Source organism: Scleropages formosus, chromosome 9, assembly GCF_900964775.1.
Source record: "Scleropages formosus chromosome 9, fSclFor1.1, whole genome shotgun sequence".
Lineage (NCBI taxonomy): Eukaryota > Metazoa > Chordata > Actinopteri > Osteoglossiformes > Osteoglossidae > Scleropages > Scleropages formosus.
Window position 1 is genome coordinate 12994263 of NC_041814.1, and position 24102 is coordinate 13018364.

General features: G+C 45.7%; 2 protein-coding genes across 10 annotated transcripts in view; one reads left to right on the forward strand and one right to left on the reverse strand.

Annotated features, from left to right (window-relative positions):
- The first annotated feature begins 1488 nt into the window (after positions 1 to 1488).
- On the forward strand, positions 1489 to 4653 carry LOC108923481 (phosphatidylinositol N-acetylglucosaminyltransferase subunit C-like). Of its 4 annotated transcripts, none has more exons than XM_029254610.1 (2): positions 1489 to 1538; positions 3622 to 4653. In XM_029254610.1, exon 2 carries the CDS (start codon positions 3625 to 3627, stop codon positions 4504 to 4506), a length of 882 nt encoding a protein of 293 aa, XP_029110443.1. In that variant the 5' UTR covers positions 1489 to 1538; positions 3622 to 3624; the 3' UTR covers positions 4507 to 4653. The 4 variants fall into 4 exon arrangements, with proteins under 4 accessions (XP_029110443.1, XP_029110445.1, XP_029110444.1 ...); XM_029254612.1 differs by having other exon boundaries at positions 1493 to 1532; XM_029254611.1 differs by having other exon boundaries at positions 1513 to 1574.
- Positions 4654 to 5950: 1297 nt separating this feature from the next.
- Positions 5951 to 24102, reverse strand: part of LOC114911244 (dynamin-2-like) — a 41056-nt gene continuing 22904 nt past the window's right edge. For 2 of the 6 annotated variants that reach the window (XM_029254606.1, XM_029254603.1), the window contains 7 exons: positions 23161 to 23274; positions 16955 to 17064; positions 11989 to 12100; positions 11282 to 11446; positions 10945 to 11183; positions 10285 to 10476; positions 7532 to 8269 (listed from right to left, as the gene is read on the reverse strand). In XM_029254606.1, the coding sequence (XP_029110439.1) occupies positions 8200 to 8269; positions 10285 to 10476; positions 10945 to 11183; positions 11282 to 11446; positions 11989 to 12100; positions 16955 to 17064; positions 23161 to 23274 (1002 nt within the window). In that variant the 3' untranslated portion in view covers positions 7532 to 8199. Of the gene's footprint in view, positions 6247 to 7531; positions 8270 to 10284; positions 10477 to 10944; positions 11184 to 11281; positions 11450 to 11988; positions 12101 to 16954; positions 17065 to 23160; positions 23275 to 24102 lie in introns of those variants that run through there. The other 4 variants (XM_029254604.1, XM_029254602.1, XM_029254607.1 and 1 more) reach the window with 3 other exon arrangements.

Here is a 24102-nt window from a genome sequence, read left to right on the forward strand (position 1 = left end):
AGTGGATTTTTTTAAAGGTATCGGAACTATTGAGCGATTTTGTGGCTAGAGCGTTGTTTCTACTGGTCTGATTTGGAGAAGAGGCTAGTCGTTGGTACCAGGTCCAAACTGTGCTTTGAGCATTTATTTCGTTGGTTATAATAAGACTTGTAACATTTGAAAGTCAACAGCCAGTAGCTTGGGGGGCATGGTAGTACTGCCTTTTGAGTGTAGGTTCAGTTCTGTTTGTCTGTGTGGAGCTTACATGCTTCTCCCCATGTCTGCATGGTTTTTCTTCCGCGCTGTAAAGACGTGTTTCAGGTTGATTGACTAAAAATGTGTCCGTAGTGTGCGAATGTGTGAGTGCCTACCCTGCGATGGAGTGGCGTCCCATCAGGGCCGGGCGCTATCTAGTCTTGTACCCTGCACTTGTGAAATAGGCTCCAGACGAGTCTTGCCGGTACAAACAGCAGGGTTAGGACTGGAGCTGCGGACACACAGCGCAGCCCCGTACAGTGATCCCTGTTGCCCTTATCGCAGAGTTATCGCAGTTCCACGTAATAGGGGTGGCGCAGCGAGTAGTGCTGCTGTCTCACAGCACCTGGGTGGCGTGAGAGGACATGGGTTTGATCCCTGCTCAGTCTGCATGGAGTTTGCATGTTCTTCCCGTGTCTGCGTGGGTTTCCTCCGGGTGCTCTGGTTTCCTCCCACAGTCCAAAGACATGCTGTTCAGGTTCCCCCATAGTGTGTGAGTGACAGAGAGAGAGAGAGAGTGTGCTCTACTGATTTATGGATGAGTGACCCAGTGTAAGTAGTGTATCTAGCAGTGTAAGTCACCACGGTGAATAAGGTGTGCGGGCTGATAATGCTACATAGAGTTCGTTGGAAGTCACTCTGGAGAAAAGGGTCTGCTAAATAACTAACTAATAGTCCTGCTTCGGCTTGTATGCCAATTCTTTGTGTTCATGGGGATCGAGTTTGGATTTTGTCTTTTTTTTTTCTTTTGCATTAATGGTTGAATTAATGCATAAATTGTTCATATATGTTTTGTCTGAGAGGTTAGGCCCTTAATGGGCTCAAATGAGTCCTGGGATATTTCACACTGAGACCCCCTCACTGTTTTCTTAGTTTTTTAATATATATATAAATATATATATATATATATATATATATATATATAATGTGTGTGTGTGTGTGTGTGTGTGTGTGTGTATATGTAATTTTTGCCATTGTTAGAATGCCCTTCGGAATAATTTCATTTAGCTTCAGCTACTCTGGGTACTGGTTTGTACATTATACTATAATGCACCCTCGGCTGAGGTGAGTCCCGGGCCAAATAGCCCTGCTGCGAATATCAGAAAGGAATAAAGACGCATAAATAGAAACGAATAAGCAAATGCAGACATGATTGTGAAAGCGACCGATTAACGGGTTTCCGAAAGGAAAAACGTCACTAGAGGGCGCGCTAACTTTGGGTTAACTCGCAGAGATTGCAATCACGTCACTTCCGGGTCCTGAAATGAAGAAGTAGCCGGTCGCTCGCGATCCCTCCGGTACAGGTTCGTACGGCGCCCGCGGATAGAGGGCGGCACACGGTGTGTGTGAGAAACAGAAACAGAAACGCGGTCAATTTGAACTAGCTGACATACCTTTTACTTAGTTTAAAAATGATTTTCGTTTCTGGGGGAATGTTGGGGGAAAACGGCTGGCTTCGTCTCGTGGTGCTGGGTTTGTGTTGCGGTGTTCTTGAATGAACGGCCCGGGTTAGTTGCCAAATCAAATGGCGTTGAAGCGCTGCTGTGTGACGGAGATTTTGGTCCCCCGGCAGGATTCGGTGTGTCCTGCGAGTCCACGTCTGCGCGCCTTCTCGTTCTCCTGTGTGTACTGTAGCTCGTGAGCGCGCGCGCTCCCCCCCCGTCCTTTACTTTACCGCCTTTTTTGTTCGCTGTCTTTCGCAACGCCTTTGGTCCTCGAGGTATAACGAACGGGTGACAAGTCACAAGTGTTGCTGTTAACGCCTCTGTGGGGCGTCCGGTAAACGGAGACTGTTTAACGCAGCCGGCGGGGCGCGGAATGTTCCTCATCATGGACACACACTTGTAGAATGTAGTAATGTGCGCCATCATGTCATTGAAAATGAGTGAAAAATTGTCTGTTCCCGAACCTTCCCCCGGTGGTGTCGTACAGCGATGTCCCCGGATACCAGTGTTATTCGCTCCATCTCTACACGAGTTCGGAGTTTCTGTAGCGCGATTTACAGTGATTTGCCTGTTAATACAGTGGGTGGCGCGAGAGGACGTGGGTTCGAACCCCGCTCAGTCTGTGTGGAGTTTGCATTTCTCCCCGTGTCTGCGTGGGTTTCCTCCGGGTGCTCTGGTTTCCTCCCACAGTCCAAAGACATGCTGTTCAGGTTCCCCCATAGTGTGTGAGTGTCACAGAGTGTGTTCCACTGGCGTCTGGATGAGTGACCCAGTGTAAGTAGTGTATCTAGCAGTGTATGTTACCCTGGTGAATAAGGTGTGTGGGCTGATAACACTATACAGGGTTTGTTGGAAGTCACTCTGGAGAAAAGGGTCTGCTAAATGTAACAGGAATGTAAATGTAATACAGCTGGGCAATTTTCACTGGAGTTATTGGGGTAATTGCCCTGCTTAAGGGTACTGCAGCAGGAGGTGGGAGTTGAACCCGTGACCTCAAGTGCAGAGGTGGCAACTCTAACCACAGCACCACTCGCTGGCCCTATACGCATCTCAAGTCGGTATTTCAGCATGTTGTTGCCTTTTTCTGTAGGAAAAGGCAAACGTTTTTCAAGTTGCCATACGTATGGAGGGTAAAGTAGGAAATGACAACGCAACAAAAAAGTTCTTAGGTATGTCCTTTTTTTTTTTTTTTTTTTTGCCTTGATTATGATGAAAGGCTACAGCTTACAGAAATACCACCAGTTCTTCTGGAGTGTGTTTTAGCCACAGAATCTTGCCTCCAGTATTTTTATGACATTTTTCAAGAATTTGAGAATTTTTGCTCACACATATCAGGAACACAATTGAGAGATTTTAAAGACCATTTATTAACAAAAAAATTACGTGGATGTCCTGCATGTTCTGTACATATGTCAACAAAGATTACAAATCACCAATGTGCAGTTATTTTTTTTTCTATGCTTTTCATCGATGACAGGATGGGTCATTCCATATTAACCCCCCCCCCGCACATAGTTATCAATCATGTTACAGTCCCATTTCCTGTATATTTCATGCTTGGAACCCAGTGCCCAAATTTGCAAATTTCAAGAATGTGGAATATTTTTCTAAAAACTGACATACAGTACAAACTTATGCCAAATAATGCTTAATGTAACAAAACTGAATAGAAAACGCAAGAAAACTGACAATGCGACATGGCGGGAGAGTGGAGCGCCGCACTGGCTGAAATCAGACAAGGACAAAGGGCGCAGGCATGGGGGCGCAGGGAGACTGAGAACCTTGCCTACGGCGTCCGTCGGGGTGCGCTTTGTCACGTCGCTCAGTATCTCAACACGGGCACATTTGACTTGCGCAACAGTTGTCACTTTCTGGCTCTTTCTCTCCTTACTTATGAGCCCTGCCCCCGTTTCAGTTTTTGTCTATGGCTTCTGTCCCTCAGGCGATGGGCGCTGACGGCGGCTCGGAGGCTGCGCCCGCCACGCCCTGGAGGAAGGTGCTGTATGAGCGTCAGCCCTTCCCGGACAACTACGTGGACAGCCGCTTCCTGGAGGAGCTGCGGCGCAATGTGGGCGTGCGGCGGTACCGCTACTGCGCCGTGGCGCGTGAGGCCGGCCTCGTGGCCCAGCAGGTATCCTGCGTGGCCGCGGTCCTCACGCTGTGGTCCTACATGGCCCAAGGGCGGCTGTCCCCGTTCATGCTGCTCGGGGCCTCCCTGCTGTGCGCGCTGCTCGGGTACGTCCTGTACGAGGCGCTCGGGGGGCCGAGGGGCAGCGAGCGCACGCGCTGGGCGGACCTACAGAGCGCGGCCATCTTCCTCGCCTTCACCTTCGGTTTCTCACCGATCCTCAAGACGCTCACGGAGTCGGTGAGCACGGACACGGTGTACGCCATGTCAGCCGTGATGCTTCTCGCCCACCTGGTGTCCTTCCCTTACGCTCAGCCCAGCCCTCCAGGCAGCCTGTCCCTCAACGCAGCCCTTTTTGGTTCGGTGTGCCTGGCTTCACGGCTGCCGGGGGCCCTTCACGCCTTCGCCATGTTGACGTGCGCCTTGTTGGTCTTCGCGCTTTGGCCTTGTCTGCTGCATCGCCTGCGGAACAGGGCTCCGTGGACTTTCCCCTGGGCGGCAGTGCTGTTGTCCCTGGCTGCCGTCACCGGCCTGGCCACTTTGTCGCTCGGTGGGGCCCTGCTCTTGGTCCTGGCGCTGCTGGCCCTTACGCTGCTGTGCCCTCTGCTCCTGCTGCGCCTGCAGAGGCACAAGGACAACATCCACGGTCCCTGGGACGAGGCAGAGATCCACGAGGACCTGTCCCGCTTCTTGCACTGACGGGAGTGATGAAAATTGTCTTGTTCTCAAGGGCAATGAGGGAGAAGTGCAGGACCTGGGCCTGAACGCAGTACCAAGATCCAGTTCCACACTTCGCGTACTTGTTACTTTGGTTATTCCTCTTTCATCTCCTATACGTGTGGTAACTTGCTGTCGCAGTCGGTTCGTTCGTTGGTTGGCCAGTTGTCTTTAAAGTCTTGCTTTTTTAACTGTTCTCTAAATTGAAACTGCTGACCCCAGTAGGTAGCCAGTGCACATCCCACTCCTTCTGTTTGCTGTGGTACCCTTTGTGATAATACTTATCCCTGAACTGATACCGTAACAATTCCCTGCTCTATGAATGAGTAAAAATCCTTCACTTTGATTTACACGTTTGGGGAAAACATTTTTGGAAAAACACTGTAGAGCCACTTTTGCATTGCAAGTTTCTGTCATTATGCCGTTCCATCCTTGTTTACGATGTAAGGGGCCAACAGCATGTAGTACAGTGTCTACCTACAGATCACACTGGGTGGGAAGCCTGTTGTCGGTAGCAGTAAAGTCTACGTAATGCCGATAGCTTTAAGTTACATGGCCCGTTCTTACAAGTAGGATTACTGATATTTGCACATTTGAATTAGGCTGTATGTAACATGTTTATCAGGAAACCAATTAGTACAATTCATTAAAAAATATATATTAGGGCAAGCCAGCGATTTTTCAGCAGCACAATATCTTTAATCCACGACTTGTACCCTTTTCTCTAGGATAGGAAGGCACGCAAGGATCCAGTAGGTGTCAGTCTTACTTTGCTTGCCTCCTCAATCTGGTGCAGTGTATGGCTGCTTGTGGGAAATCTTCAGGTTTTCATTGTTTATCCATGATAAATTGTGACACTTCTCCATCTACCTTATGCATAAACTGTCACAGGCGTATTTTGAATAGAAAACCACTTAAAGTCTTACACTAAACTTACATTTGTTTACGCATTTAAAATATTGGCCGGAAATAGCCTGATATAGGGAACTTAAAACATGCAAGGGTTCCAAACGTTCAAAAGCTAATGCTAAGTACAAAATCTCATCTTCAATAAATCACTCTATTTTGTTGTATTAAAAAGGTTTCATAGTGAAATGTAGTGGAGTATCAAAAAAAAAAAACATTCTATTGCTATATGATGTGTTAGAGCTATACAAAATTCTTTTTTTACAGTAATTTACAACCTGAAAAATAAAATGGAACTATCTTTTTTGGCCTTGCAAACAACTGTAACTGAGGGGTGTTATATACACTAAGATATATTACCATGTAGACAGACAACTACATATGTACATATACTATGGTAAATCAAAAATTATCTGCAATAATGTTTATAAAAAAAATTAACTTTTTGTGATTTACCCTCATATAAACATATATGTACAAAACAGTAATGAGGGGACACTCAACCCAACAGTCTTATTTAACATGGGCCTCACAAGCACAAAACGCTACATTGCTTGCAATGTACAAGGGTAAAAAATAAGGGAGAACAGAATAACAAATGAATAGTGAAATGTTTGATGGAGATGGTTGTTTGGGTATGTTCATCCAAAACAAATAGGTATTGTGCACTGCATGGTAGAGTCTGTGTTTACAACCAGGGTGGGGGGAGGGGGTGAGGCCAGTGCTGGAATCCTGCGGTTGACTGATAGGGAGGGCCTTGTGTTCAGGGGAGGAGTTCAGTGCGGTGGTCTCGTGGGGACAGCTGGCGGGTGTCTCCTGGACAGGAACACAGACACAATAGTCTATTAATACCACTGGATCCATCATCAAGGAGAACACACACAGTATGTGCCCAGAAAAAGGATTTTCTACAACAGCCAGGCCAGGCTATACTGACGACGACAGTATTAGGAACAAGTCTCACATTGAGTAAACATCTACAGATGAAATGATGCTGTAATGAGCTGTTTACATATGAAATACAAATGTTTACTGCTCAATTATTTTGTAAAATTGATAAATATTAAACATGCCTCTCCTGATTACATATTATATTAGAGTGCCCTATAATGAAGTGTGAAAAATGTGAATTCACCGATGAAATATGTATATTAAATTCAATGCTATGCAACACAAATGCATTTTACTTTTTACTAAAAACATTCCCTTGTTTTGAGAAATGTTAGTGGAATTAGGACATGTGAACTTTTTTGTGTGCTAATCCAGGAAAGATCATTAGATGAAGTCTTTTTTAAAAATAATGTTACTGGAAAAGGAAAAGTACTTCAGTGTAATAGGAGAGAGTGGCTTCCCTGTTTCCCTGGGATGCGTTGGGACGAGTTGTGGTTTCCAGAGAGCGCAAAGAACCCAGAAAAAAACACACACCAGATTTAGGAGGCTGGAAATACCAGAGATTTATTAAAGAGGGCGAAAGAGAGAATGGAGGACAATCGCAGAGGCAGAAGCAGAAGGGGCAAAGACGACCAGAGAACTGCAGCACGCAGTAAGGTGCAACCTGTGGGCTGCTCTTTCTGTGAGGACTGGAAAAAGGCAGAGTGAGAACAGCAGATGCCGTGAAAGACTGGCAGGATGGACACCAACATGCTAACAGTCAGGACCCTCAAACGCATAACACGGGGGGTGGGATGGGATGGGATGGGATGGGAGGATGGGGGAAGAGAAGAGGTGAGGAGGCCTAGCAACTTGCAAAGAAATGGCGCGTAAAGGGGCCGCTGGGATTTGGAGGAAACTTTGGGAATGGGACGGAAGGGAACCTCAGCAATGCTCTTACTCCTTCACAGAAAAAAAGGATGGCTCCTGCGCTACCCATGAACTCTTGGATATTAGTGCATCCACAAGCTTTTGTTGTTCTGCAAAAGGAGCCTTTAGTGTTACACTCATAATACAGTCACAGCTGGGTTTAGTGGTACAACTGAAATATATTCCTCAGTCAGCGGGAGACAGATACACTGAAGAAACGTCTCTGTACGCACCTCTGAATACACCCTTGCTTTTTACCACACATCTCACAGACACACATACAGAAAATGCTTTATTTCAGTGGAACTACAGTAACGTACGTATAAATCATAAAAATAGTGACAACAAGAAACAATGCCCACATGTACTCGAAGGAACACACAAAGTACACAGATCACACATACAAAGATAGTCTTGCTATCTCTAAAAGAAACTAGGAGAAACTAACATCAAGCCCTGGGCCCTAAAGCGTAAGTTATGTCAATGTTATGAGTATACTATGTAATTTATTTACCGTACAAAGACCATGACAGTTTCTTCCCAAGCATGCAGTTCTGGGACAATTTGTATCACTGTGGTTTGGGAATATTGTGGGGATACTGGGCTCACAGCCTAGTCTAGGACAGGAATAGCTTACAGGAGCAGTAGATTATTGTGTTAATAAGTGTATGACAGACAGATATATGACTACTGTATAGATGAGCAGATTACTGACAACTGCCAAGGTTTGTAACAATGGATGGGATCTGATCCAGAGCTTGGGATTTGCTTGACCCAGTGAACGTGAATTAGCACAGGCAACAGAGCACAGGTAGAGAGACAACACGAGCACTGTACAAAGTTACTATACTAGGTGGTACAAAGGTCCCGGGCTGGAGTGCGGAGACACTGCTCTACTGTGTATGGACTGGGAGCGGGACATGCAGGAGTTTAGTGGTGGGGCAGTCAAGTTGGTCTTTGTGGGGGTGCTCAGTCCAGGAGGGACGGGTCTCCTGGGCGAATCATGGTGGGTCTTGTGGGAGAAGGAGGAGGCCGTCGGCTGCGGACAGAAAAAGAGAGAGGAGAGGAGAAGCCGGGGAAAGGAGGCAGGCGTAGTGATGGGACAGTTACGGGTCGCAGGGACAGGGATGGACATACAGGAGGAAGGCGGAGATATAAGAAAGACATGACGTGCAGTAGAAGAGGAGGCCAAATTCAGGGGCAGGGGCAGCAAGGAAGGATGGAGGGAATTTGAGAAGGGGAAGGAAAAAAGGGGAAGACAACCAAAGTAGACGTTTGGGAGCACATTTGAAATGAGGCAGACACAAAATGAGCGTGGGGCCAAAAGCAGGAGAGGCCAGTGGGGAAAAAAAAGGAAAGTGGGAGAGTGGAGGTCATTGAGGGGACATAATGAGAGTGGTAAAACAAGGCGAGGCATGGAGAGAAGCAAGGGTTAGGAAAGAGAAGGAATGGGAAAGGTTACAAGCTGTTAGTGAAAGTACCAGAAACATCAAGTGGGTTCTTTCAAATCCTCTTAAACGGTGCTGTAAAGGGTGTGAGTTTATGTACCTACTGCATGCAGCTACTCGTGTCATGAACATTGGTTCATATGGTGGAAAGAAACAAACCATCTTTACTTCAGAATCATGCTTCTGCATCTATGTGTCTCTTTCTCCTAATGTAATGCACACATTGTATTTTCTACGAGATGTACGTCACTTTGGAGAAAAGCATCTGCCTAATGAATACATGTAAATGTAACCAACGTTACACGCCGATTTGTATGAAATCCGTAAGCTAAATGCTCAAAGCTGGCCAGCAGAAGCTGGAAGTACATACAGATGATCTTATTGCACATGACTGTGTGAGTCCTCCACACTGACTGAGCTGTGAAGAAGAGTAAGCGGATGCTGAGCAGGCGACTGGAACCTCATGATGCAGGTGAATACAGTAAAAATAAACCCACGAGGCTGAAGCATCCCAACCCTATCGCTGTTGTATGAGAGCGCCACTCAGTGGTGAGTGCGAAGCCGCCTTCAACGTGAACCGTGAGCATTTCACGAGATTGTGCTCAAACAGTATGCATCTAAGCAACGTGCCACATTTCTTTCCAAAGCTATTTGGTCGACACACTCTTCCGTTATTCATTCTGTACATTTTGACTTTGGTTCCTTGAGGTTTCATTTAAACAGCCACTGGCTCCACTGCCCCCAACAGCAACTAGTAATTCAAGTCCCAACGTCCAGTCGAGTCCCCTCTCGGTCACATCTTTCCTTATCTCATCCCTAGCATCTGGATGCCTTCAAGCAAGTCTGCGTCCTCTTTTCTTCGAGAAACCACCACCTGGGATCACTGATCCCCATCTTCGCACAGAATCTCCCATGTGATGTTTACAAGCATCTGTGCCACACTGCTCTTCAGAATAACGAACAGAGAAAAATCTCAGGCTTTTCAGTCAACAGTTCTTGCAGTCCGTCCTGCTATGACCAACACACCCAACTCTGTAAGAGAAGACTGCCCTTTGCACACTGAGTTCTCAGGAGAACGACAACGACAATTATTCGTCTTGAGATAGGCTTCCAAGACACGAATGTCTTCATTTTTAAAATATCCTACAACTCTTTCAGGTCTCCTGACAAACTCTCTTAGTCCTATGTACCGAAGTCGTTCTTCAGGTATATCGAGATCTCAAAAAACTCCTCTGGTTGGTGTAGAAGGCTGGGATTTCACTGATGACGTGTTTTTGTGAAGGCGATCAAGCAAATCACTGAACATACTCTACTTTAAAATATATATCATACATTCATCTACACTATAATTCAGGGAGTACTGATGCATGTTGGGTGCCATAATATGCCCTAATGTCAGTGTAAAAAATGTTTTTGTAATAAAGTACACCTTCTTAATTTTGGTGTAGATTCTTTGCAGTGTGGTAAATGCTTTTTCCACATTACAACTATTTTCTTAGCCAGAGTGTGTCAACCTTCTGGCATGACATGGTTTTTTCTGTCCGTTAATTCAATACGGCACATGTAAGAGGCAGAAGTGGTGGAGACTGGCTCTTGCGTCACTTACCTGGGGACACTCGGAGGGGCACGGTTAGGGCGGCTGGGCACTTGAGGTGGGAAGGTATCGGTACTGTTGTTGAGGGGTCCAAGAGGGCCCGGGCGAGAGGGCACAGGAGGAGCAGAGGGAGCGGGGCCGCGTGCAGGTGCTCGGAGTCCTGAAGACATCCTCCTTGGAGCAGTGGGGCTGGGAGGAGGTGACCTAAAGGATGAACAAAGAGTCTTTTACATCCTGCTATGCATGACCTTCTGTCACCTTCTGAAGACCCATCTCTTCACAGGTCACCTTGAAACCATCTACCATTTACTCATGTCACTATGCTCCACAGCAATATTGTCTCGCTAATAGTCTGGTTTTACACTGATCCCAACAACTTTCTGTTAACTGGAGCACGGTATTTCGTCTTTGGTTATCATCACACGAGCCTGTACCCTGGTAAGCATTTATGTGTTGTACACAACATTTAAAGTTGCCTTGGACAGAGGCATTTAGGGAAGCGACTTGACATCTAGAACGCATAATTCCTTTCAGGTATACTGACAGTCCTCTGCATTGTGTCACATCATATTTATTGAAGGTTTTACTTTCTGGGCAGGTTTGATAAAATTGAACTTGTCCATCAAGGATCTAAAAGTATAAAGTTAAAAAAGGAATGGTATCTGGTGTTACCTGCGAGAGCCCCCCGACCCAGACTGGAGCCAGGAATTGTCAACGGGGGGTGGCAGAGGGGTTGAGATGGTGGATGTGGCAATGTCCCCTATGATGGACAGTGCCTCCTTAAGGGCATGGTGTGTGCGCAGGACCTCATCCCGCCTCTGCGCCTGTTCCGGCGACTCATCCATCAGTGCATTCTGGTCCCCTGTTGAATACAGCTGGGCCAGGAGCTCCGCATTGATGAACTCCTTCACCTGTAGCAGGAGACAAAAAGCCGGTAGCTGTTAAGAAAGAGCATATAGAGAACTGGAGAGATCCAGAAGCTTCCTGACGATGGCAGCCACTTCCTTACGTTGTTAATCATGAGGTGCATGATGGTCTTTGGCATGAGGTCCCGGATGCACTTGTTGACAATGGCCATGTAGGAGTCCACCAGGTTGCGAATTGTTTCCACTTGGCGCTCTAGCTGGGGGTCCATGGAGAAGGTGTCAGAGGGGCCCGAATTCTCTCCATCCACCTGCTGGGGGAAACGTGAGAGGGATGGAGGAAGAAAAGAGGGAGAAGCAAAAGAAGTGGCAAAGTCAGGCAATGACAGTGATGAAGATAAATTACATGAAATACATTAGAGAGAAGGCTTGAGGGAAGAGAGGAAGGAGAGCAGGGGATCGTGAGAGAGAAGAGCAGAGTAACACTGCGAATCCTGCCTGTGCATCTGCGGTTTGTGTGTCGCGAGTCTTGAAACACGTGAAGATGAGTCCTGGCGGCATTCTGACATCACGAAGCAGCTGCCATATAAGCAAGTCAGACTAAACCGCCTTCTAGCTGCTCATCTAAGAAAGCAAGCAAGACAGATTTGGAGACGCAAGAGGGTGGGCTGACTAAGGGGGTGATGATTAAAAACAGAGCTGAGAGCCCCTCCCTTCTTAATCTCTCACTTGGTGACACTATAGCACAGGAATGCTAAATCGAGCCCCGGTTCGCGAACCAGTGGAAGAATATGGCACCGTGGCGGGAACGAGGAGAAGGTCCTTTCAAGGAGGGGGTGTCGCGGACACTCACGGAGGCTTTTTCGGGGTACACGCCAGCACGCAGCAGAGAGGCCTTCCAGCTGTCCACTTCGTCCTGAGTGTTACAGGCCAGCTCCAAGAAGCGGTAGTCCTTGTAGACGTTCCTGGAAGACGGGACGAGGGTCGCCAGTCAAGGGACGCCGTCGCTCGCAACGGCACGCACGCGTCACGCGTACAGCCTCCCGTTTGCACAAATCTGAGCCACCGGATCAACGCAGCTCCAAACGCCGCTGCCGGGACATCAGTCTAACTCATGGACAGGCAGAAATCCGAATCTCGCCGAGACCCATCTGTTAAGCATTCTCCGTAATTACTCTGTTGTTGTTTTTTTTCATCTCCTATTTCTTCTGTTTCAGTTTTATATCATATGTGTGCGTGTGTGTGTGTCATTTTTTTTCTTTCTGAAGAACAAACACACTTGAGTCTCGGGCTGCTGTAAGAAAACCTTCCTAAGGATGTCTGGCACCGATAGAAAAGAGAGCTCCCCTCCCACACGGAGCCACACGTACATAACACACATTTGCACACATCATCTGTTAAAGTTTAGACGCTTTGAGACCCCAAGGCCCTCTATAGCTCATCTGCAACTTCCAACAATTAAATTGCAGAAACTGTGTCAAAGCTGATGGGGGGGTGCGGTGGCACAGCGGGTTTCACTGGGTCCTCTGTGGTGGGTCTGGGGTTCGAGTCCCGCTTGGGGTGCCTTGCGATGGACTGGCGTCCCGTCCTGGGTGTGTCCCCTCCCCCTCCGGCCTTGCGCCTTGTGTTGCGGGGTTAGCTCGGCTCTTGTATGGGATACAGCTAACTGACACTCTACGAATGTCACACTTCTGAACGGGAACAACACGCTCATCTTTTTTTCTCGATCCATAACTGCCAAACTCCTGCTTGTTAGCACGACAGGACCGGATCGCGGTGCGCTGTCACACAGCGTCCCGTTATAAAAGGCAGCTGGATCGCTGGATTCCAGCTCAGTTCAGACGAAGATATCTCTCGGTCGAGTCTCAAAGGTCCGGCAAGCGCAGGTGTGATCGCCGCAGCCCTCGGAGATAGTAGTCACCCCCAAACACACGTGCGCTGTCCTCGAAAACAGCCGTTAAAGCCGACCAGCAATTAAAATCCATATATTCCCCTTTCTTCGTCTCTTCTCTATCTGTGAGGGCCAGGAATTTTTGTTTTGTGGAATTTTTGCGCAAATCCCTGGCTGCTTTTGATTTGGGGAGTTTCCTGAGGTTTTTGATTGCTGTCAGCCTGGGACAGAGCGCTGGAATCGGCTCCGGCCAGCACACCAGCAAAAACAAGGCTGCGCACACAGACGCAGAGAGGGAACGGGGGTGGGGGGGCGCCATAGGACACGCTCTGACACATTCCTGGCCAGCTCCTTACTCTCCTCTGCCCCCCACTTCCTTTCTGTCTTTGTGGCGAGCGCGGAAATTCTTTCCTAACAAGAGAAGCCTCGTTCCGCAGTCAAAGGCGGGCCTGGATTCGATTAGCTGCTTAATTGGCCTGCCGACGCCATTCTGCGGCTCCCTCTTTTGCAGAAACGCTGGACGGAGTTATAAACAAACTCGGCGCGCTCCTTGCGCTCCCCGAGCAGCCGCTGCGGCTCTCCCGCTGTGCCGCCGTTCCCCGTCCAGCGCACCTCCGAGTCGCCGCACCGTTAGCACACGAAGTTTCTCGACCTGTGAGCGCTGTGAACCTTCGCTTGCCGAAATAATTCGAGCAACTTGTCGTTCTGATGTGCCCCAGCATATATGAAACTGTTTTGTTTCACTTACTCACGCAAACCAAACTTTCTGCAGTGCAGAGCAACCAAGCCAAGTTCACACCAAAGGACCCATTGAAATTTATTCACTTAGCAGACACTTTTCGCCAAAGCGACTGACACTGGATATTATGTAGTGTTACTAGTCTGCACACCTTATTCACCATGGTGACTTACACTGCTAGATACACTACTTACAATGGGTCACTCATCCATACATCACTGGAACACACCCTGTTTGTGACACTCACACACTATGGGGGAACTTGAACAGCATGTCTTTGGATTGTGGGAGGAAACCAGAGCACCCAGAGTACACCCACACAGACACAGGGAGAACATGCAAACTCCACATAGACTGAACAGGGATCGAACCTATGACCCTCTCGCACCACCCAGGTGCTGTGAGACAGCAGCACAACTCGCTGTGCCACCGTGCTGCCCCAACATCTAAGGTCACCTAATAGGTCCTACTATTATGAGGTCTAAGAGGAAGATTTTTACTGCTTTAAGCCTTTTTAAATGCTGCCTGGGAACATGCAACTTCAGCACCCAACAAAGAGAAACACTCTAGTTTCATATTTCCAAAGGAGAAACGAAAAAGTCACGTTTCTATCATTGCATAAACAGCCTAACATTAAAATTGACGGCAGTACAAATAAAGCAGGCTGTTCCTGCTGTTCTTTCCAAAATAAAAACATGAACAAGAACACTTGATTAGAATATTGCTTCAAATTTAAAGGAGAATTTTGACATGCTAAAGAACTATGAACACAGCTAATTTTTTAAAAAATTAAATAATTATTTAAAACGTTTTGAATAACATATGTTGGTGCAGTTCATGTTATATGACTAACAGCATCTCCCCAAAATACTCCTGCCCAAATGCACTGTTAAGTAATTTAATTCAATACTATTATAAGCACTTGTCTTAAATTTTAACTGATTTTAAGGGTTGTAATATGAATGACAAAATAACGATGAAGCACAGAAAGCCTCGATCATCTACCCGGGTGTCAAAATTAAGACATGCCGGTTAAACAAAAGAACCTGAACGTTGGGACAGATGGTAATGCTGAACGCTGCTGGTTTTATTTCAACCACTGTTTCTACTTTAATGATAAATTGTTCTGCTTTATGTAGGACTAATTGCCCCATTGTGATTATATATCAATAACATGATATTGTATGTAACACAATAAAATAAGAAATAATATTACACCACTTTGGATTTACACATTACAGTGTGACTAGAAACTCTAAATCAGTATTATCAAAAATAAAATGAGGAGGAGTAATAAAATACCTTTCAAATTAAATATTTTAGGAGAGTCTGTTAGGTGCAGAAGAACAAGAAATAGCTCTGAAGGGAGTGAATATAAAACGCAGGGAAGTTGCAGCCAGTCACACATCTCACAGCGGACAGTCTCTGTAAGATCGGTACACCGAAACTGGAACACGCTCTCTCAAGTTCAACCATTTCATGAAGAGTTGGACCACGACACCACAACAGCAACACTAGCATGTCTGCAGTTATAGACATTAAACAATGGCTCCTCAGTTTACAAACACAACTGGGAAAAGGAGTCTCTCACGGATTTCACGGATTGTAACTTCGACGGCACTTTTATCACAAAGTCGCAATCAATAAAAGCTAAATATAAATATGCTGGTCCATTTAATCGCAGGCTAGAGGGTATAAATCCTGGGGTAAGGCTATAATTAATAAACATACCCTGTAACACTTCTATCCATTTATCATCAAACTGCTTGGTCAATGCAGGGTTGGGGGCCAAGTAGCCTATCCCAGAAGCATTGGGCACCCTGGACAGGATGCCATGCCATTGCACAGTAACACTTATTTTTTTTATTTTATTTTATTTTATTTTTTAAATTTTTTTAAAAGGGGATGGCGCGGTGGCGCAGCAGGTTTGGCCGGGTCCTGCTCTCTGGTGGGTCTGGGGTTCGAGTCCTGCTTGGGGTGCCTTGCAATGGACTGGCGTCCTGTCCTGGGTGTGTCCCCTCCTCCTCCAGCCCTACGCCCTGTGTTGCCGGGTTAGGCTCCGGCTCGCCCCGACCACGCTTGGGACAAGCGGTTTCAGATAGTTTGTGTGTGTGTGTGTGTGTGTGTGTGTGTGTGTGTGTGTGTGTGTGTGTGTATTCTTAACTAATTTCACACTTCCTTAAATTTAAAACTGACTTACTGAAAATAAAAAATAAATCTCCTACCTAATGCCACTGGCTAGTCCATTTACCACATCAGCATGTTTCGTGTTCCTCAGCTTCTGGTCACTTTCAGTTTTCTTCATTATCAACACTAATGATAAAATTTCAGAATTACAGGTATTCGTTAATTTATTTACAGGCTGTGTTCTGTAAAAATATTTGACTTAAGCTATAATAAATAAAAATACTTTTAGGATTGTTCATAATAAGATGTCAGAATGTTGTACTAGAACACAATTAAAATGAAATTTAAATTAGAGAAAATAAAAACACCTCTTCTCACAAAGTCTTGTTCAGTGCTGACTGTTGACCAATTAATATCATCATAATTGTTTTAAGCATGTACCATCCTATTACTGATCACCAATGCTCACCAATGCCGGACCGGAGATGTAAACAGCATGTCAGCGATTGAATGAAAGCAGTCCCATTTCCGTGTTTTGTTTAGGTGCGTTTTAAAACCAGTTGGATGTGGAAATGCAAGTTGCTTTCGCTCCACGACAAACAGAAATGTCAGAAAACAGAAATACAGCTAAAAATAAATAAACTGAAAATGTCAGGATCTTTGAAAATTTGTGACTGAAATGTTCATTACACAAGCAGCCAGTGTGTATGGCCATGAATTAACACACAAGGATTGTATATAAAAGGCAATAAAATCCTGTAATCACGAATAGTCCCACTGCTTTAAGTAGATATGTAGCCTAGATTGTTTTGGATCATATATCAAGTATAAATGGGTTCCATACAGATAACTGGCAGATATGTCACAAGAGAGGGGGGAGTCTAAGAAACCATTTAAATTCTTAATGAAGGTCCTGAAATTCTGGAACTGTAATACACTGCGTCTTTTCAACCATAGTTCAAACAGAAGATGACCATCGAAGGAATAAACGACGCAATAAATTCCGTTCGTAATGTATTCCCACTCCCATACCCATTCCATCAAATGCAGTGATTTTCTGACCTCTGCTCTGTGTTAAAGATGGCAAAAATGTGCTTGCTGGACATGAAGCTCTTTTCCACATCACGAACTTTCAGGTTGTCCAGTGGCAGCATATACTTCTTTTCCTTTTCCTAAGGGGACAGAGGAAAGATGCAAATTCCATAAAACAGAGCCTTCCGATAAGGTACTATGGAATTATGACTATGAAGCTGCATCTGAAAAATCCCCTGTACCGCATCTACTGAAAGCTAAATATCCTTTTTAGTGAGCACTGATAAAGACCATTTTGAATCGAGTAATACAAAAAGCAGCTGGTTAAACAGGCATGACAATGCTATCCCCAGGAAGAAATCAGGTTTCATAATTTTGCACTGGTTGGGAACCCTTCCACTGTCTCTCTCTCTTCAACACAGGGCTGTTGAGTATTACATCAGCCATAAAGGGCTGGAACGTGGGAACCCCTGGGCATCAGCGACAGCTGGGCTATGTCTGAGCAAGGCAGAGGATGGTGACAGAGGGAGGAGACACTAAGACCACGGCAAGAAGGAAGGAGAGCTGCTACACTATAGAGACACACTGGAACAGGTGGAGGACGTGGGAGACAAAGGCAGGAATATTATAAGAGATCAACAAATGACAGCATATCATCGTCAATCATTAATCTCTTATATGGTGTCACCCAGATTACGGGACACAGCAAATAGCAGAAAAACATAAACTGAGCTTAAATGAAGACGTTTTCATTTGACATGTTGGCACCATAACTCTCACGGAAGAATCAACGTGATCAAAAATGTTTGGAAAAGTCTGTATAACCGAACACATATCCATAAGGCTTAGATCTATGTATATTCAGTTTGAAAATGGATAAGACATATATATATATATATACATATATGAATATGCAAAAAAGGTACCTCAACACATGAAATAACCAGAATAATCAATGTCTTTAGCTACAAATTTCAGGCAGAGCAGGGATCTTTTTTTTAATTTTATTTTTAACTTTTAATATTTTAACCACTTTTTATGTACTACCAAGGGGTTGATGACAACTGACTAAACGGGAATGACTTTCTGCGTCACAAAGTGGCCAAAGAGCAAGTAAAAAGAGAGAATAATGCATCTTATGTGTTAATGCCAGCGAGCACCTGTGGGGACGAGGCGCCATAAGGTGGCTGGGGGGAAGGCTGTGCGAGAGCATACCGGGACACGGAGCGTGTGGAGGGAGAACGAGGAACGGGGCAGTGAGGTGCAGATGGAGGAAGGGCCCACATGTGGAAGTCATTACTCAGGCTGAGGCTCTGAAACACAGTTTTGCTCCAAAGAAACCCATTCCCCTGTCCTCCACCCAGCTCCTCCTGCTCCATCCAGAAGGGCTTTCAGTCCTAGGAAAAGGCTTCGGTTACAGCAAGAATCACATGGCAGCGAGTGACTTCTTGGGGTGGGGAAGAAACAGAAGGATGGAATGGCAAGGAGAAGAGAGACTCAATAAAGAGCAAGGGAGGTGGTGCTGTAAATTAGAAAAAGGCAAAGAGGAGACAAATGGGGTGTGTGATTCTTGAGGAAAAAGTGTCTGGCTGAGTGAGTCCAACTGAGCAAGTGCTTTGCAGTGTGAGCAAAGCGAGTGTGTTCGGCGCGAACGCTCATACATAGAGTTTGCGCTCCCACAACCGCAGTCACGCTGCAAACTCTGAGAGCCCTCATTTTCTCCCTCCGTTTTCTTTCTTAAACATTTTTTTTCTTTCCATTCCAGAGGGGCCCACTTCCTGCCTGAGTTTTCAGAGAAAGAAAAAAAATATGAAATGACTGCCTGGCGTTAAGTCTTCAACATCTGGTACCGTTTTAGTGCCCAGGGAGACAGAGAGAGGGAGAAAGAAAGATGGAGAGCGGGAAAGAGGAATGAAAAGGGGGGAAAAAGGTGGGGGAAGAGGGAAGATGGAGGAAAGACAGATTGCATACTGCTGTGGACGACCCGTCGGGGAGGTAGGGTCTGATCGAGACAACGAAGAAAAAGAGGGAAAGAGAAAGAGGAACGGCAGATCACTTCAAGCACTTTCCCCAAGGGTCGCATCAACCCATATATGGCTGCTCGGTCCCTCCCTCTCTCGCGCTTTTTTTAATATCCCTTCCCTAAATGCACTGCCAGATTCCCCAGTTGTCTAAGCGAATGTGCCACGTCAAGGCTGGATATTCCGCGCAGCCTGGAGAGGGTCAGCCGAAGAAGGGACCGGGGACAGGGGGGACAGAAAAGGAACAAAAAGACAAAAGGCAGCAAATCGGAGAGGACAATGAGATGGAGACAGGGATAGTAACATCCATAAGAGGTGCACTTCTCTTGATTCCTTATTGATGGGAGAGTGATGGTGGAGAGGCGAGAAATGAAGAAGCGCCATTCCGTTGGCTTTTACCTCCTCCACAGCACCCCGGGACGGCTACGAGAAGCAATGAGGAGGGCTCCTGCTCCGTCATCCCAGTGTTCAGACTACCTGTTCAGGATGATACTGGTGTACAGTAGTCTGCACATTGGTTAGACAGTGCAAGGAAGGGCATCCTCCTCAGATACGCAAACTGGGGACTAGGTTAGCGGAATGTGCGCTGCTGCTCTCTTCTCTCCTGTCTGTCTCTAATGGGCTCTCTCTTTCTCCCCGATTCGTCGGAGGGCCTCTTGTTTTTTTTTGGTCCACTTGTGTTCGTAGTGTGAAAAACTAAGGCATTCATTAAGGCCCGTTGCATCCCCTGTGCGGAGGAAAGAAGCAGCTGCTCACAGTAAGTGAAAGAGCAAAACGGTGCGGATACCGTGCCATCCCAAGGACCTGCTGTTTCGCACAGTGGCAATCCAACATCTTCTCTGGAGTTTAGCAACTCTAGACCAAAAATATGAGCGTGATGGGAATGAACTTGATCTGATCACTGGACTCGGTCACAGATCCTCTGTTTTAGCATCACTGTGCATTACGGACAGGCTGAAAAACTATTATGTTCGTGTTTTATTGGTATGGAAGGATTTATACACGATAATAAGTAAATCAACACACACATTTTGACTTTGAGTAACATGGAGGGTTTCTTCTGTGTCTGGCCACTAAGCCCGTGTATCACTTTCGAGATCAAGTTGAGACTCACAGACCTATGCAGCCTACTGTGTGCAGATAAACTGACTAATTTGTCTAAAACTATGGCTGTTACTTAAATGACATTATTTTCAGTGCTGTACTGTGTGAAGCTACTGGCATGGATGGTGCAAAGTCAATTTGGATGGATGTGTTTGTGTGTGTGCTTGTATTGCACCCAATACAGCCACTACGCGCTCTAGCTTGCTGACGTTTTTTACTTTTTCAAAGCACAATGAGCACTTGTGCACTACGGTAGGGTGGTTCGCAGATGGGCATAACAGTCTCAGTGAAGTACAGCTGTGTGTAAGACTAATAACTCTGTCTCGGGCTACATGCTGGAGAAAGAGGGAGAGGGAGCCACAGCCCGGCCTGGCTAGGTGAGCTACTGTGGGGTGAAAGGGGAGTGGGGTGGGGTAGGGGTTGGGGGTGAACTGGGGGAAGGGGGTGCGTTCAAGTGTGGAAATAGCAATGGCATGTGGGATTTCTCTACGCAAGTCTCTGGACACTGGTGTTTGGAGAAAGCCTACAGTATTCCAGTAAGGACTGGGGGTCCCTTGGAGACAGGGGAAAAGAAACAGGGGACAAGAGACGTTAGGGAAAGCGGGAAACGGTAAAAGCGGAGCACAAAGGGGGCGTATGCAAAAACCAGAGAGAGAGCGGGACAGAGCATGAGTGAAAGTTTTGTTTGGCAAATTTCTGAGACAGTAAAAAGTCTCTGCAGAACAAGGTGCTGACATGCCATGGAGCACAAACTGCTAGCAAGTCCCTGTGCTGCTCTGTAAGCGCTGGCAGTTGGTTACACCGTGCAGTTCAGCTGTAATAAATGAATGGCAACCAGTTAAGTCCATATAGAAAACATGCAAAATATTTATGAAACGAATGATTGCTGAACCTAGAAGAAGTTAATACCAGTGCTTTGTTGGAGCGAAACACAGAAAGCAAACAAAGCACTTTTTAAAAAATACAACATACTATTGATCATTTCAAATAAAACAGCAAATAACACGAAATACAAATCTTACAAAAGACCTATTTAATATAATCTATGTCTGTTTGCATCTGTTCAATCGGATCGCTATCAGATTATAAAAAGCATATGCTTTAATTGATTGTGCTTTTTTGTTTAATGTAATTTGTAGTACAAAATGCTACATGGTAAATTAATGAGCTACAGGACAGTGTTAATTTTCTACATGTATATGCCAAAGATCTCAAGATTGTATGAGTCACCATGTGTAAACTGGTAATAAGCAATAGCTCAGTGGAGTCAAGAGAGTGTGTGTGTGAGTGCTCGCACATGTGTATGTGTGTGTATGTGTGGGTGTGTGTGTGTGTGTGTGTGTGTGTGTGTGTGTGCGCTAGCTTGGCCTGGGCCAATTCCAGCTGTGTCAGAATGAACCCGTCCAAATGCCTGAACTCCCAAAGGGTGGGGGGGCAGGGGTACAGAGGGTGGAGAGAGGGAGAAAAAAAAGGAGAAAAGGGGGGAACAGGAAGAGGAGGTGATATATGAGACTTCTAGAAGGGGCAATAAGGGAGGGAAAGAGGTTTACCACTGTTTCTACAGCGGGGGTTTTGGTCCTCAAAATCAGAGCTAACTTGAACCTCACACCCCATGAAATAATCTCTAGACCTTAGGAGGGCTTCTTCGATGGCCTTCTGAAGAGCCTTGACTAAGATCCCACCTTGGAAGGGCGTTTAATTAAGAAACTAATCAATGATTTTATATCATAAACACAAAATCTGAGTCCTATTTAGTTCTGCATACCACCATAAGACTTTGGCCAAAAGTTTGAAAGGGAGTACAGTGCTGTGTTACAAGTCAGTATGTGCTACTTGGCATTAAAAGAGTCTTTCACGTCTCCTCGGAGCCAGTCGCAGGATCCAGCATAGTGAAGGAGGCGAGTGGCTGCAGCGGGCCAGTGACGGCAAGGAGAGTGACAGCAGTTACATGGTGTGTGGGAGGCAGAGGAAGGGGAATCTCAGACAAAGGGATCTTCGGTATAATCTCTGCTTCCCAAGCGTAATACACTGAGAAGGAAGGAGGCATTATCAGGGCCAAACATGCATGATGGTGAACATGAAGTAGTTACATGAAAAACACTTAAGACAATTAAGACAGTTTTAGTGAGAACAAGATTTTTTTTTTTTATTAGACCCTTTTGGATTGGAAAATAGGAATTGATGGCATACACCATTAAAAAAAAAAAAAATCGGACACTAAAGTACAATTACACACCTTTGGTATCCTCCACCTGAGCTGCCCACCTTGTGACGTGGCCCCTGTGGGCCGAGGGAGTTGTCGTGTGTCTGCCTGTCTACACTTGCTGTGCAGAACTTCCTGCACCTGTACAGCAGGCACAGACAGGCAGACAGACGGCAGCCCGTCAGGCAAAGTCAGCATTCACAGCCAGCCCTGAGAACTGACCAAGAGGCGCACCACCCCCACCCCACCCAAGTGGGATGTCTAACTGCAGAACGCAATCTACCGTTCACTAAGCAAAAACCCCTCCGACTTGTACTTTTCATGTTTTGTGCTTTTTAAAGGATCTTGTCATGTGTCCCGCACAACTGGTGTAAACATGACAGTATTTGAAGCCCATTACCAAATGGAAGACCCCTCCTCTGCATTAACCTTACTTACAAACCCATTCCAGGGCTAAGGCTTCATACTGAAGACAGTGAAGGTAATCTGACACTTATCCCTTACTGCTGAAGACACTTCTGTTTCTTTCTCATTTAAATAAAAATAAAATCCACTTTTGTACTGACGAGTGATGACCAACTTCTTTGCAATAACATTAACAAATGGACACGCTGACAAAACATTTTTTTATAAAGCTCTGCTAAATGAAATTCCTTGACCTGTAGGGAGGGTGGCTTAGATTTGGTCTTTTACAAAAGCTCAAACCAATTTTTTGGTTAAATCTGAAAACCTTCAAAAATAATGTTCAAGGATGTCACAGAGAGGAATACTGATTTTCAGTAAGGGTGTGAATATCACGAAAAATGTTTGGTAGTATATGTATTTGTAAAAGTATACGTATACCACGAAATGTAGAGAAATGATTAAAACAAAAAAAACATCTATGACATATGCTAATCAAAGCTCACCTCGTCATCTTTGAACCAGGACAGACTTTCTGCCGTCAACACAAACCAGTACTCCTTGGCCCCGCCCTTCATGATGCTGATGTTGTTTATGGTCAGCCAGCCCTTGCGGATCACCTGTACGGGGTCGAGATTTCAGGAGTGAGCAATGACTCCTGAATTAGCGGTTTGGGGAGAGGGCATAAGAGTCTGAACAGTGCTTAAGGTTTCGAGATGCTAGTCCAGCAGATGATCCAGCAGGTTCAGAGGTACTGCAAAGAGGCGCAGACTGAAAGGAATAGGTGCACAGGTATGGAGGTTAGTACTGCAGAGGCAAAAGAAAAATATTGGAGGTTATTTCTCTCCAGTTTCACTTTTGAGGATCTCTGTGAGAATAAGAGCAAATACAGTAATTTCAATAGACATGAAATTCAAAACTTTCTTTCCCACTTTACATTATCCTTCACAACACTGGGAAAATGTGCATTTTATGCACCCAGTAAATATTCCAATACGTAAACAAATATACAAGGGCGGTCAACGAACAGCTAAAATGTACTTGTGTAAAAATCTGTAGATTTTAGATCTCAGTCACTACTTGTTTTTGCCACTTTCCATCCACACAGACGGTATATATGGAGTCTTTCTCATCCTTCATGAGAGAAAAAGAAAGAAAAGGCAAGAGCGGAAATTCGCAGACAATTCGATCCCAGCGGCAAGAGAAAGCAAAGCTAAAACTATGTGGCAAGGGAGGGAAAGAAAGGTGTGATGGGATTAAAAAAAATATATGATGGCAGCAATGATGATGGAAGCAGAGAAGGAAAGTTATCCGAGAGAATAATATAGAAGGGCTGAGGGATGAGATGATACACAGATGATCGGGAAATGACACACACATCCTCCTTTATGCTAATGAACACAGCATTCACGCAAATGAGCAGAACGGCGGCAATTTAACCTATACTC

Coding starts and splice junctions, on each gene's coding strand:
- LOC108923481 (XM_029254609.1), top strand. CDS start 3,324: ATGCTTAATGTAACAAAACTGAATAGAAAACGCAAGAAAACTGACAAT. Junction 3,483..3,621: donor TGCCTACGGCGTCCGTCGGG/GTGCGCTTTGTC, acceptor TCTGTCCCTCAG/GCGATGGGCGCTGACGGCGG.